We start from the raw sequence: 16,329 nt of genomic DNA, 5'->3' as shown, positions 1-16,329 counted from the left end.
TGCTCCTCCAGATCTGAGGAGAAAAGCAGCGAAAGTACAGTTGCTCACGAAGACCTTAGCACACAGGAACTCACTCCTGTTCAATGCCTTAAGAGATCCACCCGTGATGAGTTTAAAATCCAGGTATTCACTCTGGACTGATCTAAACTTTCACCAAAAATTAGTGTAACAGAAGAATGGAGACAGTTATGGAAACAATGTCCACCCACCAACGTCTTTCTGATAAAAGACCCAACGAAAGTGCCAGGTTTCGATCTTCCTCGACATGAGTGGTCAAAACTCAACCATTTTAGAACAGGCCACGGCAGGTACCGGTAAGTTATACAACGAAAAAGTGGGGAATCTTTTGTGGTGCTACTATCTGAAATTTATGTACCAAAGTGGGACAGTTTGAAGTGTTTAAGATTACAAATTTTTGATCGGAATGCAAAAGCGGTGAAGAAATGAGGAGCTCTAGGGTGTTTTTGAGCTTATTTAGGACCTCAACGGACTCGATAGTAATTTCATTGGAGAAATTTACACCCAAATACTTAATACTCATAGATTCTCCTTTCTTCAGGCATGGTATCTGTTTTTTTATGTGGCGTGAATAGTTTTTCTTCTGATAGGTGACCGTGTTTGATACATATTCGTTAACATTTTCCAGTATTGAAGTTAAGTCCAATTTCCTGTAATTGATGTATGGCCGCATGAGCAAGTACTCAGAATCTTTTCCAACAATAACTGTATCATCAGCAGAACTTAATACTGTTAGAGCTTCACGATCTGGACTCAACTGAAAGCTAAATTGGGTATATATCGACTTTTCGCTACGGTTATCCAGAATATGATTGATGGGGAGATTAAAAAGGTTTGGCGACAGAGGAGAACCTTGCATAACTCCCCTGATTTTCAAGAGAGGTCCTGTTTTGCTTTCCTGAGTCTGAATTTGTGTGACATTTCCTGTTTGCAGATTCATGATTCAATTCACAAGTTTGGTTGGAATTGGTAACGACTTTAGTGTCTAATTTTAATGAGCATGACTGACGTAGTCAAAGGCTTTCTGTGTATCTAAGAACATAGTAGTCAGATTGGCTTCTTTGTTTTTGGCTTCACGGAGAGGAGAGTCGAGTATCGAAGTGTTGACATGCGTTCCAGACGAGTTGGTAAATCCTCGTTGATTGGCGTTTAAGACAACGTGTTCACGAAGAAGCCTGTCAAGGACCCACTCAATTATTATTCTTATTACTGAACAGATTGTAAAAGGTCTCCAATTCTTAATATAGAGTGTATATCCACCTTAATATTATGCGAGAAATAGTGTTGTTACTGTGTCGTATTATTAAAGTCTAAAGTAAAAGAAACCATTATTGCCATACGGAACACATGTATCCCGTTGAAAAATACTGATTCATATAGCCCGCGAAAGATGGTTCAAGTAGCCCCCACATGTCAATAGTTCATAATGTTGCCAATATAATGTAATATGTGTGATGTTGGGTGGAGTGGTAGAACTCCTCCCAACGCCTACAAACAAGTCAGTAACTTATTATCAATAAAGTGGACACAATGTCTTAAATATTACATCTCCTAAACATCACGATAAATTACCAACAACCGTCTCCTACTTCGGCTTATTGAACCTAGTATTGGTGGAATATGGTGATAGATGTATTGGTATAGTTAACTCGTGCTTGCAGTCAGACCCCAACCCACACACTTCTGGCTCGCAATTACTCCTGACATGCACTTCCCGAGTGCGCTGGGGACAAAATGCTTATTTTGATACGAATAACCCGATGATTCAAATAGCCCCACTCTACCCTATGCATAATCTTCATCGCCATGTAAGAAGACATGCTTGGGATTGATCCCGCGTCTGTCTCGCCTACGAATTTCACTGGCACTCGTCATAAACGGAGTGTAAGCGGCTCACCGACGTAGACACTTGGGAGCGAAATCTCTTCCCACGTGCTCGTCGTACAACAAACTGATCGGTTTCTGTGCCGTGCTCGGAACGAGATCTGTCCATATTACAATGTGTTGTTCAGCGAGAAGCAACTCGTGTAGTATTTCACTATTGTCTGGAATCGAACTAAGAGCTTACGTTCTAATATCAACGTACAAACAACATATAACTAAGAATTTCCATTCTTATAGTAAAATGTAGATGACGCTACTGACACTGGTTGCCATGGTTACAGGAGTGTCGCGTAATTGAAAACGCTAATTTCAGACGGCAACCAGCCATTAAACATAACCAGCACAGTTGCTAGGTAACATTGTTTCACCATCCATCCACACCATACAGTACATCACTGCCTGCACGGTTGCTATGGATAAAATTCCGTAACACATTTTGTCACGTTACGTTACACTAATCCTCCGATTACATCCAGTCATAAGACATATTAATGTCAAAAACATATCCATGTTAAAATGAGCGTGGTGGCTGTCGCGGTGGTGGTTATAGTTTTAAGATGAAGTACAACTGCGTAGCCATGATCTCCTGTCATTAATCAGAAGGAAAAATGGATGATGCCCAAAACCTTCAAGAAATTAAGTTGTCGGCGAAGGAAAGGGTAGGAACTATAAGGGCGTGAAAATGAAAAGAAAACTGCGTAGGCCCCAAATACTGAAGACAACAACAAGTGACCGAGGCGGATGGGATAAGAAAGATGAAGGTGTGGAGGCTGACACATTTAAATAAAAACTAAAACAAAATAAAATAAAAAAAGAATAAATAATATAAACAAACAACAACTGAAATAAAAGAAACGACAACAGTAAAACCACAAAAAACAAAATAAAGGAAAATGGTAGAAATAACAAAACAAACAACGATAAAACAACAATACAACGCAGAAAGGGAACAACAAATAAAAAAATCAAAATCAAATAAAAGAATAGTAGACACAGGAGGACGTTACACTGGACTCACCAAAGCTGAGGAAACGAAAGAAATCTAACAATGTTGTTCTAGCCCATAGCAAAAGATACAGTGTAAGGGAAATGCTATACAGTAGAAACCTAATTATGCATCAGGAATCGAGACTAAGTATATGAGAATAGACAAATTGTAAAATATGATCACTGCATTTTCCACACTCAAACTGTAATGTCGAACTGTACAATAAAATGACGCGATATATCAATATATCTACCAGTCTTAGCTTGCTTTGAAAGAATGATCTCCACCAAACTTGTTCTTTTTATCAGAATTTGATCAGAACTTTTATTGATCCCGAAGCAGAATCCATTGGCTACGGGCTAGAATGATTCGCACTCACCATGCTATTTGAAACCTGTACAAATTTTGAAGAATCTCTGCTTTATTTGAATGTCACTCCTGTTCCAAGTATATTCGTAAGTTTGCTCCACGTCACAGCTCGGAACTGAACGTTAATATCAGCATCTTCTGTGACATTTGAGATGTAGAGAACACACTCTGTTTAATCAAGTAACAGTTTCTCACTTTGTTAACGCGCGCTTTCATTCTGAGCGCTCAAAATCTAATATAAATCTGCGAGTATTTCCGTATAATATACGTTAAAAGAACGATATATTTTCATTACATTTAATCTCGTGGAAACACCGTATCCTGACGAATTCTAGACGTGAAAGTAATTTGTTTCTGTCAAAAGAAGCTTTGCTTGGCTACGGACGAGGAAGACGTTCAGATTACAAATTCAGCAGATTTAAAATTAATTATCTAATGGTCGTTATTATTTTGACATCCCGCTGTCTAGGAATAGCGAGTTTGCCTCTTCTCCGCAGGTCCCAAAGTCAATTCTTGATCCGTTGGATGGTTTGTGGTCCATTTAGCCTAAATTAATACATTTGAGGGACTATCTGATGCTTAGGTACCAGCCAGAGTTTATAAATCCAAGAATAACAGTCGCAAGGACTCATAACCATGCGTAATCTGTCGACATTCGTGCTTAGCAGCGGTCATTTGGAAGAACAAGGTCCTTAATATGTGTAGTGCCTTTTCAACATGGATATGTTTTTAGGGCTGGTGTCAATCTGGAATTAGCGTCAAGAATTCAGCGTAGACAACACCGTCGTAACAAATAGTGTTGCCAGATACTTCGAGTAGAAATTCCCTTCATATTGCTGAAATTTCCGACGTCTACCGGATTTTTCCCACAACTCTATTTCATCATCCTAAGGTGTCCATATAGGTAAGATACTTTGAAATAAATAAAGTACAGTGATACGACAGAGCATTAAAAACTACTACAATTAAGGGAAACAAGATGATCAATAACTTGTAAGGAAACGTTCTGTTAACCAAAGGAAGCGGGTAATTTAATTTCAGCTTCTTAAATTTTATCGGAATACTTTTCAGTATGTAATTCATTTTTTATGCAAATTCACCGTTTGGTGTGGTATCAGAAAACGCTTTGACAAGTTTACTATGTTTTTGACCTTGGCTGTGTTTCTGTCGTTCACTTTTGCAGCGTGATAATTCGACGTTACATGATACACATTTATGAACTTGTAATCATTTCCGGCTCCTAGCACTCGCCTTAAACATCCGTCACTTGTAGAAATCTTTTCTTTCTCCTCGGTTCACCCACTACTTCTGTATATAACCCACCCCTCATATTGCGCTTCCCTTTATGAGTACCTGCTCGTTCGTTCATTATCACACTAAGGAAAAACTAAACCCTTTTTGAACTGGTTCTATGAAGAATAAACACCGCAATCACAAATACTAGTACCGCTACAGTCACGCCGAACGTATGAAAGGTATTCATGTAACATAACATAATACCCACAAGCAGTAATTGCGGTGCATAACAGTGGATTGTTGATGGCGGGGCCACATTTCCGCGCAAACTTACTGAGTTTGAACAAAACTGTTCATCAAAATATACTGTAATAAGTTAAAATATTACCATCACATTACCAGGCCAGTTCATTTTGCTTAAACATGCAATGACATTTTTTATCAATAATAATTAAAATACCTTCTTAAGATTTCTTTATAAGTAAAATCTCCCACTTGTTCCAGACATTTTACGATTTTTTCCATTTCCCCCCACATTTTCTGAACTTCATCGAGTATTCCCTCGTTCTATCAACACTGGTAGCAAATCATCTTCATCTTCACTTTTATTACCGTGTGCTACTACTACTCAAATGTTTTCATTCCTCCGCTGAAGGGGGAGGCGGGCCTCTCAGTCGGTGACGCCGTCTCTCAGGCCAGGAGATTTGTTACGGTGAAGGAGATGTATGGAGAAGGTGTGGTGGTTGGCGGCCGTGGCTAGGGATGGGAATGATATATCGGTTTTCACGAAATACCGATATTTTCCTTTCGATTGATCGATATATCGATACCGAAATCTTGATTCAATTTACCGCAATATATTTCGTATTTTTCATAAATGTATCGTTTTTCTTTGAATTATCATTGACAACACCCGCACTAGAGAACTCCGATAATTCTGTAAGTGATGGTGCTAGTGAAGGTGGAATTGCAACCTGGAAATATCCAATTTAATCAATATCTTGCTCTGAGCCTCTGATAGGCTGGACTAGAATTCGAATAAAAACAGTAAAATGTGCAGCACTTAGAGACTTTCCGATAAATTAAAATAACGATATTTAATTCGATATCGATACTTAATTAAAGTATATACATGCCGATATTATCAAAACAAAATATCGATGTCTCTCGATATCATTTTTTTTAATAAAAGGAGTTGAACTTATATTGAAGTTCTTTAAAACTGGGACCACGACAGTTCCAAAAATCAAGATAATTAAGAGAATCAAATATAGGCCTTAGTGATAAAAATATTTTGCGTAAAATCATGATAAAACTCCGTTGTATCTTCAGTGAATGTGACAAGTTTACAGCGTTGTTACTCTCTGACAGTGCTCCGTCTGTGGATCAGTGGTAGTGTGTCAGCCTCCGGAACCAAGGTAGTGGGTTCAAATCCGGCAGAGGTAGTCGGACGACCGAAGGGCTGAAAAAAGTCCACGCGACACTCACTCCATGTCGTACGATGTCCGCATGTAAGAAATCTCTGGTGACATATTTGGTGTTTCACCAAAAATATTAATTAATATCAGCTATAGACGCCCAAGAAGAGAGGTCCGGTTTACTGTGCATCTAGAAGGCCTAGATTAAAACGGAAAGTCAAAATTAACGTGTAGACAGACATACGGCGCCAAATAAATATGTCTGCACGCGGTAGCTGAGGCGATACGATTATTATTATTATTATTATTATTATTATTATTATTATTATTATTATTATTATTATTATTATTATTATTATTATTATTTTACATCGTTATGCCCTACTCAGGAGCACGGTTGAACTTGCTTAGCTGATGTGTTGGTCTTCTTTTCCTCCCAAAATCTCTTTATCCTCTCGCTGAGCTTCTTCCTTCGTTCTTCTGTCCACGTTATAGTAGCTCTGGTGTTGGGTTTGTCTTCAAAGTGGTGTTTGTCGATTTTGGTTCTGAATTTACATCTGTCCTGTACAATGTCTTCTGAGATGTTGATTTCCTGGAGATCTGTTTCAATTTCACGAAGCCAGCTGTTCTTGGTTTTAGACGAAAGGGACAGGCTGAAAATTATTTTAGTTAGCCTGTTAGTGTTCATTCTGATAATGTGTCCATAAAATTTCAATCGTCTTTTCCGAAAAGTGTAAGAATTTTTTTCAGAATGACAATATATCTCCTGGGATGATTTTTTCTCCATATTCCATCTGTACAAACTGGGCCGAAAATTTTTCGTAAAATATTCCTTTCTTGTTTCTCAATGGCTTTGGTTAAAGATCCACCACCAATGATTAAGGTTTCTGAGGCATATAACGCTTCAGGTTTGATCACTGCATTATAGTGTGTAAGTTTTGCATTCCGAGATATTGATTTTTTATTATACCTGTTCCAAGTGATCCTGTATGCTTTCTGTAATTTGGAAATTATTTCTTTATTTGCTTCGCGGTTTAAACCAGAGGGCTGAATAATTTCTCCCAAATATTAAAATTGGTTCACTTGAACAATTTTGCTTAATTTTATTATTATCATTATTATTATTATTATTATTATTATTATTATTATTATTATTATTATTATCATTATTATTATTATTATTATTATTACTATTATTATTATTATTATTATTATTATTATTATTATTATTATTATTATTATTATTATTATTATTATTATTATTATTATTATTATTATTATTATTATCACTGTATCCTAAACGTGATTACAAATGGAAATATGACACTCGGATGTGGTTTCTTTCTATTATGGAGTTTTTTATTTAGCTTCTAGTGAAATTTTTGATTTGCTTTAAGATTTTAACTTATAAAATGACTTCCTTTAATGGGAAGTTAGAGTGGTAAATGATGTGATTGAAGAGAACTGAAAAACTCTTTACAGTAATACCTTGTTTGTTTACAATTTGCTTTACGTCGCACCGACACAGGTAGGTCTTATGGAGACGATGAGATAGGAGGGGCTAGGACTGGGAAGGAAGGGGCCGTGTCGTTAATTAAGGTACAGCCCCAGGATTTGCCTGGTGTAAAATTGGGAAACCACGGAAAAGCTACCTACAGTGAAGTCTGAACCCACAGCTACGTGACCCGAAACCCGCAATTCTCGCTCGGTATCATGCACATCAGTGGCATTATAAGAAAGGAAAATAAATATACCGGATTATCCTCTAACACTGAGTAATCAAGGCCATGAGGAGCCAGTTATACCCGTCAATATAAGAAATGTTTTCAGAAATTAATATTATTTTCTGATTATAATGAAGAGTAACAGTGTATCAACCTATTGGTTACAAAACAAATTTGCCTTTTTAACCTACCTCTAACACTGGGTCTTGCATATATGATCTGCCAACACGACGTAGCCTATACATAGGCCTATATTTCTATACTCTTTCGGTGGATTTTCTGGATACAGTATTCGCTTTCTAAGATATGTCCATCCCCCCCCACCCCTCCATGGCACTACAGCCCTTGAAGGGCCTTGGTCTACCAAGCAACCGGTGCTCAGCCCAAAGGCCTGCAGACTGGGAGGTATCGTGTGGTCAGCACGACGAATCCTCTCGGCCGTTATTCTTTGGCTTTCTAGACCGGGGCCGCTATCTCACTGTCAGATAGCTCCTCAATTCTAATCACGTAGGCTGAGTGGACCTCGAACCAGTCCTCAGGTCCAGGTAAAAATCCCTTACCTGGCCGTAAATTGAACCCGGGGCCCCCGGGTAAGAGGCAGGCATGTTACTCCTACACCACGGGGCAGGCACATGGCCATTCAGTGAAAGAAAATGTCTTCCGTTATATTTCCTGAAATTATTCATTTCAGTCTTCATGGTAAAGTCCAAAGAATCTCATTCATGCCGACAGGCAAAGAAACCGCGAAGTCAGCGCAAGTAGGCCCATCTACATGGCGATAGGTGGAACTACCTTCTGACATGGCATGGGAATGTTGTGTGCTGGATCAGCTCGTATGTCACAATGCTCTTCGTATCAGTTACTTTCCTCAAGCCTGGTCACGCCTCTCAGCGACGTACGGATATCCAGTCCATCAGAACAAGTTTCGTTGTGTTCACTTTCCTGTGAACATTGCACTGCTGTAGGAATGCATGTTTGCGTATGACGCACGTACGCACTTCTACACTGTACTGTATTTAAGGTTCATATTTCTTCGACCTCCTCATCGGAAAACGAACACAAGGAATATTGTTCTGGTGGGCTGCATATCCATATGTGGCTGGGCGGTGTTAAATGTAAAGTAATGGATAGGAAGAGCATTTTGAAATACGAAGTATTGTTTCTTCACGGACGATACTTCTTTCTATTTACAGGAACTCGTACCTACCTTCCGGGTAGAGTCAAAGGATGCAGGTTCATGAACCTGTACCGCATGCACGAGGTAAGAGGCTACCAAGAGGGGAACCACTAAAGAATGTTTACTCGCTATCCGGTCGTCTAAGCACAAAACAATGTAATTTATCCCATTTATCCAATTTTTCCGTCCAGTGAAGGAATTTACATATTTTTCATTCTGATTGGATTATTATTTCCCTTAATGGATTAGTAGTCTTAAACAGAGCACAAAGAATATGACTGAATTGAACTATTTTGTGCCAGTAATCTCAGAGAAGTACTTCTCAAGCTGGCGAAGAAATAAATACCAATAACGATACCGAATACGGGTCAGTCGGAAAGGAACAAGAAGGACGAAATACATTTATAGTATCCAGTACCCTCTAACTATTCCTTTGAGCTTCTGTGAATGTTCTAGTACGGAAAGTTTCATTGTCACTTCAGAATTTCCCAATCCGTATGTTGAGGCTGTACGATGTAAGTGTGTAAAATTCTTTTTTTTTTTTTTTGGAAGGCTTTGTTTCAGCCCAGACTTAGTGCAGAATCCCCGGTAGCCTAACTGCTTTCTTCCTCTCTTCTGTTTCAGTTTTGCGAGGAAGCCCTTGAGGTTGTTGATCTGTAATCTGTATCGTTCCAGATCTGAAATGTTCTCCCACCTGGGACTAGCCCAGTTGGTGTCCTTTCTGACCTGCTGAACCACTCACCTGAAACTAAGTCCATTGTCCAGTATGTTAAAGATCTACTTCGTCAACCGCTTTTCATCCGTTCTGAAGAGATGTCCATAGAACTTCAGTTGTTGCTATTCTTATTGACTGCATCAGTAGTTCATTTTCCTTACACAATTCTTCGTATTATTATTATTATTATTATTATTATTATTATTATTATTATTATTATTATTATTATTATTATTATTATTATTATTTGATAATTAATTCAATGTTATGTTTCTTTTTCAGACGCAGCGTCCTCCAGGAGCTTGGTCACGTGGTTATTGCTCTTTCCCCTGCTGCTCTGTCTCCGGTTATGAGAATCAGGTAAACAAGTGTGAATGTGAAATTATTTTGGACGTAGATTTTCATTCTTGTATAAGTTGTCAGTATTCCATACAAATCAGACCCTAGCGAGAATGGTTCGTATTTAAGGTTATACTAATTTGGTCGAAAAAACTGTTAGTAACTCGTCCTTGACTGCAATCTCACCGCGGATAACTTAGAATGTTTTCACTCGAAATTCACGGAACGTTTTACTTTCCTTTGTCCACACATACGTAAGGTTATTGAAATTCTGTTTGGCTTTATGGCTAAATGGTTAGTGTGCTGGCCTTAGGTTCCAGGGGTCCTGGGTTCGATTCGGGGAGGGTCTGCAATTTTAACCATAATTGGTTAATTCCGCTGACACTGGGGCTGGTTGTAGGTGTCATCTTCATTATCATTGTATCCTCATTACGACGCACAGGTCGCCTACGGGAGTCAAATCACAAGAACTTCATCTGACGTGCCGAACATGTCCTCGGACACTCCCGACACTAAACGTTATACGCCATTTCATTGAAATTATACAAAGGGTTCAATGTGAGATATATACCAGCCCCGTATTTTCTACCTATAAGTGTCCCGCATGCACTAATGATCAACGGGATGTCTAGCCGGTAATTTACAAACGAGCGCTACAACGTGCTATATTGCGGATATGAAAGAAGTAGCAATCATTTTACTACTCACTTTTTAGTAAAAGGGTGTACTTATAAATACTCCAAAGACGCATTTTAATAGCTGATTGATTTGCTAACGTTGATGCTTTGACGGCCCGTACTTGTATACATGACATGGGCTTTTGGCCTTTTGCCGTGTCAACAAAGCAAGGTTAAACTCTCTACGTTTCGCAGAGAATTTTGCTCTGCGTCTTTAGAAGAAAATCTCGACTGTTCACGAGGAAGACTTCAACAGGAGCAAAGTTCTGTGCGAAACGTAAAGAGTTTCACCTTTTCATTGACACTTTGTTGAAATCAGATATTAGGCAACTCATTCAACACTATTGCATGCCGGACACTTATATTAAGTAGAAATTACGGCGCTTGGCTGGCCCCCTGGTATTCATTGATTTATACACGTACAGACATTCCACTCTAGCAAAGAGTTGATTGTGTGTGGCACGTGTTTTGAATGATCCATTAGCTGTTAATTACAACTGTGTTTGCCAAAATACGTGTATAGAAACTCCTGCGCACTCTGTCTGCTAGCTTCGGCTGCATTTCGAACAGATTCCGCAAAGATTAAAATAATTGCTGTGTATTCGTTGTTGTTGAACACATTGTCGATATCTAGACAGCAACTGTAGTGCTGGTGTAGGAAATACCAGCCTCCTACTTAGCGCTCGAAAAGGGGGCTTACTGACGCAAGGGAGCGCACTAGATGGGTTGCGCTGAGGTACATGCAGCGAGCGGTCATCACAACACTTATCTCTTCATATTCTAACGTAACTAACCTGCAGGCAGTAAAACACGTGTTGAAATCAGATATTAGGCAACCCGTTCATCAACAGTGCATGCCGGACACTTATAAGTAGAAACTACGGCGCTTGGCTGGCCGCCTGATATGAAGTTGAGAAATAAGGAATCCGATGGAGGATAACGTAAGAAATAGAAGTATTTTAATGTAAAAATAATGCTGGAAACACAAACCGGTACTTGCAGCCGGTATGGCTAGGTTCGAAGTGTGTCCTGTAAATGCCTTTCAGTCACTGAACAATGTTCATATTATACAGTTTAAGGTGACATTTTAACTAGGGCCTGCGGTGGAAATTGCACGTTTTAGGAACATTTTAGAAATAGTAACTAATATTATTAAACCTCAAGAAAATTTACCTACAATATTTTCTTGCCAATGTTGACAGTCTGAATATTGTACACAATGGGAATAAAGAAATTGTTGTTTATTGGTGGCGAACTAGTTAAAAGATTGAGGATGAATAATGGGTAGTAACAAGATTTTGAGCCGAAGTAGTAAATTCCACTTCGAAGTTCATCCTTCAGTATGGAATTGCATACCTTCTTTCCTTAGTTTAGGATTACGGGAGTCTGTGGAGGGAGTTCTCGTTTCTTGTAATCCAAATTCTTTGTTACATGCATAAGAGGTAAACCTCATTAAAGCTAGCTTGCGTATAACAACAGTAAACGTGATAATTAGATTTAATATTAACTTTATAGCCAGTCCCCTCTCGCGGGGTAGGGGGCAACGCGTCCGCCTGTCACCCGGTGGCCCCGGATTCGATTCCAGGCCGGGTCAGGGGTTTTTCATTGTAATAATTAATATCCCAGGCCTGAGGCTGGGTGTTTGTGACGTCCTTAATTTTACTTTCCTCACACACAGCATTCCACACTATCGCTATTCCAATTACGCGCATGTTCATACAATACGGTGCCTGGAGGGGTAAGAGATCCACATGAGTCGACGATCCGAACAAATAGCACTAAAAATATTATAGCCAATCTATAGCTTAATAGATGAGAATATTCTAAATCTTGGATTTTATAAAGTGTTATCTTGTATTTTCCTTTGCCACATTCAGAAAACATTCTCTCTTTTACACATCATTAAGTTATTTTAGGTCATATTTTAAAGTGTGTTACAAATTCACTATCAATATATTTGATTCTGATTGACGCTATCTCCCCATTCTCCACGTAACAAACAACGGTTCCCATCGTCTTTCTCTCTTTGAGCTTTATTCTTTTCCATATCCGTTAATCACCATAATCTCTTCAGTACATAATCTGATACCTCGTTGATTGTCGAATAGCACCTTTAATATAATTTCAGATATGAATCCAAGTAAGTCACGTTAATATTTACTTTAATCACGGCCGAGGCGAAAAAGGAATGCTTGGTAAACCTGGAAGGACGAGAGTTTGATTCCCCATCAGGAAGACAAAATAATAGAGACAAAATTTCCACTTCCAGAGGCGCACATAACCCCTGAGATTCACTCAGTCTACACCAAGAAATGAGGTTAATTCCTGGAGGTAAAGGTGGACGGGCATAGAGATCCAAGGGACTTCATGGCCTGGACGGAGATGACTTCATATTTTTACGTTATTTTTAATTACATGGAGGCTCGAATTTGATTCCCGGCCACATCAGAGATTTTTAACTGTAACTAACTTCGCTCCTTACCTAAACTTAAATACAAATGAGGTATGAGAAACAACGCTTTTTTTTTTGCTGGTTGCTTTCCGTCGCACCGACACAGATATGTCTTATGAAGACGAGGGGAAAGGAAGAGCCTAGGAATGGGAAGGAAGCGGTCGTGGCCTTAATTAAGGTACAGCCCCAGCGTTTGCCTGGTGTGAAAATGTGAAAACACGGAAAACCATGTTCTTGGCTGCCTACAGTGGGGTTCTAACCCACTTATCTCCCGGATGCAAGCTCACAGCTGCGCGCCCCTAACCGCGCGGCCAACTCGCCTGGTGAAACAACGTGTACGGAGCAAAAGAAAATTGTATGTAGTTATAGAGAGGTATATTATATTTAGTTACATTGACCTACTTTTATAAGGCAACATGAGAGCTCCTCCCTCCATTAATTTAGAAAGGGTAAGTGATCATACCTAGTTTTATCTTTCAACTGCAAGAATCACTAGGCAGGCCAAAACATAAAATTGTTAATATCTTCTTGAAAGAGCATGTTACATGTTACATGACATACATACATCTTCATTATAGACTGTTTTGCCTTCCGGTGTTCCATCTGCAAGCCTCCGAATTTACTAATCTCCTCCACAATACCCTATTTGTAACTAGTACTGTGACCTCGCTTAATTCTCTATTTATTATCCTCTAATCGTTAGAAACTGAGTCTAAATATCGTCATATTGGTTTCCCTCTAATCCTCTTACACTCCATAATTCTCCTAGGTAACCTATCCTCCTCCATTCGCCTCACATAGCCTCATCACCGAAGGCGGTTTATGCATACAGGGTCATCCATCGATTTCATTCCTAGTTTAGCCGTTATCTCCTCATTCCGAGTACCCTACTTCTCCCAGCAATCAATCTCGCTACCTTAATTTCTTCGACCTTATGACTAAGATATTCTTAGTACACTCCGCTAAAGGAAAGTTGGTCTGAAAACAGACCGACGTAAAGATAATTTTGTTTCTTTCTTAAATAATACTGTGGATTACAACTTTGAGCTGACTACATTACCTTTACTGCACCTTGATTCAATCTCACTTACTGTGCTACCATACTGGCAGAACACGCATCCTAAATACTTGAAATTATCTTCCTGTTCCAGCTTTGTGTTCCCAAACTGACATTCAGTTCTCTTGAATTTCTTAACTACTGATATCAAATTAGTCTTACAAAGGCTAATTTTCATACCCTACTAATTGTATTTATTTTCAAGTTCCAAGTTATTAGAGTACAGGCTTTCGGTACAATGTGCCATTGAGACCAAATCATCAGCAGAGGTCAGACCGTTTACTACACTTTCATCTAACTCCTTCCTTGCCACCTTTCAGCAGATGATCCATTGCAAACTATAAACAACACAGGTGAAAGTACCTCTAAGTAACTTGAATCAACGACTCATTCTAACATTAATTCTCACTGCATACCAATTGTCAACATAAATGCCGACGATTTACCATCTGAGTCATTCAGATTACGAAATAAATAAAGTTTCAAGTTTTGAAATAGGTTATTGTTGATTGTAATTTCTATGGAAATCTTAGAAACTGGATATTCTCATTGGCTACCATGTACAAATATTGCCCTCTAAATAAATTCTTTATCTTACCTACTGTGGTATTGATTTTAAGATTTCAAGATTTAAGAAATCACTATTTATTCATCTTCCTACATTAAATGTTTCAGTAAGCTAACATTTGAACTCATTCACAGTAATAATATTCCAATCCCAGGAACTGCTCACGTTGGTCTCTTAAATATGATGAATTGCGATACAGTCCTCGTGGAGACAGATTTAATTCTGTAAGTTCACAGGGTTGGGTCACGTTTACCAGCATTGTTCTAGGATGTCCTTCCAGATCTTCCTGTTTTTTGTAATCTTAGACTCCCTTCTGGGAAGTACGTAAGTTTCAACTTTGGTTTTAGTCATAAATTATACTGTTTATTTGTTCAAACTTATTATATATTTTCATGAACGCAATATGGTACTGTAAACATTTTCGTGTTTCCAAGCTACTCTCAGACGGTGAGGTAACTCGTGCTTTTAATTCCTTTGGGCAAATGCCGGGATGGTACCTAACTTAAGACCACGGCCGCTTCCTTCGCTCTTCCTTGCCTTTCCCTTCCAAACTTTCCATCCTCTACAACGCCCCTGTTTAGCACAGCAGGTGAGGCTACCTGGGCGAGGTACTGGTCCTCCTTTCCTCCACAGTTGTATCCCCGACCTAATAAGTCGCACTCCAGGACACTGCCCTTGAGGCGGTAGAGGTGGGATCCCTCGCTGAGTCCGAGGGAAAAACCAACCCTAGACCGTAAAAAGATTAAGAAAGGAAGACTGGTGTTCTACGGGCACATCTTCCGAATAACGAGCTGCTCTCGAAGAAAATATGGAATTTACTGAATCCGAATGCATACAAGTTGAGACGGTTTCAAGAGTGGGAGAAAGATCTGCGAGAGTTAGGCATTGAGGAGGATAAAATCAATAACTGGGGTAGTTTCAAGAGGCTTATGAAAGGTGGAGTCAGAACACAGGAGACGGAGAGAAACTTCACTAGAGGAGGGAAAGAAATCGCTGACAGATGGGCTCAAGAGATATTGGCAGGACGTCAAAGCCGCTAGACGAACTAAATCCACTAAACAGTATACTACATAATTCCACCATATTGCTTCCAATATCAAATGCACTGATTATAATATGTTCCTTTATTAGCTAAAATCTGTCACATTACAAAATCCTAATTTATTATCTTCTTTCACTGCCCATTAATGTCTTCTGCAATGATAAGCTAATATTCAATATTTTCTACGTGTGCTAACCACTAACAGCGAACTATACTGAGGTAGTAGTAGCAATCCCTTGCCTTCGTATTGCTATTCTTGAAGGGCTATGAAGGTGCAAATTACAGTAATTTAACATGATGATGTTCTATATCATGTGGCCTGTAACATCTACAATCTGATTATATTGTTATTACGTTTGGCCTAACATGTAGAATCTGTCATAATGCTTCTTGTTCTGAGCTTTTGTCCACACTGTCGTTAGAGAGAATTGCAAAAATCGCAGAATTTGAAGACACTGAAAATTACTTACTTGAGGATATGATATTCACCTTCTCTTCCTTGGCCTACCACTGCATTCCATTCTCCCATCACAATTAGATTCTCGTCACCTTTTACATATTGTATTAAATCTTCTATCTCTTCATATATTCTTTCGATTTCCTCATCATCCGCTGAACTAGAAGGCATATAGACCCGCACTATTGTAGTGGACACTGTTTTGGTG

At 38.9% G+C, this 16,329-nt stretch overlaps 1 protein-coding gene across 1 annotated transcript in view; it reads left to right on the top strand.

Annotated features, from left to right (window-relative positions):
• LOC136877672 (uncharacterized) overlaps nucleotides 1–16,329 on the top strand; it is an 814,069-nt gene that overhangs the window by 743,773 nt on the left and 53,967 nt on the right. Inside the window, exon 5 of the mRNA XM_068228698.1 lies at nucleotides 9,812–9,889. Coding sequence (XP_068084799.1) covers nucleotides 9,812–9,882 — 71 coding nt within the window. The 3' untranslated portion in view covers nucleotides 9,883–9,889. The remainder of the gene's footprint in view (nucleotides 1–9,811; nucleotides 9,890–16,329) is intronic.

The sequence above is a fragment of the Anabrus simplex genome, chromosome 7 (assembly GCF_040414725.1).
Source record: "Anabrus simplex isolate iqAnaSimp1 chromosome 7, ASM4041472v1, whole genome shotgun sequence".
NCBI lineage: Eukaryota > Metazoa > Arthropoda > Insecta > Orthoptera > Tettigoniidae > Anabrus > Anabrus simplex.
Note: the sequence above shows the minus strand (reverse complement) of the source record. Positions and strands in the feature narration are given on the sequence as shown.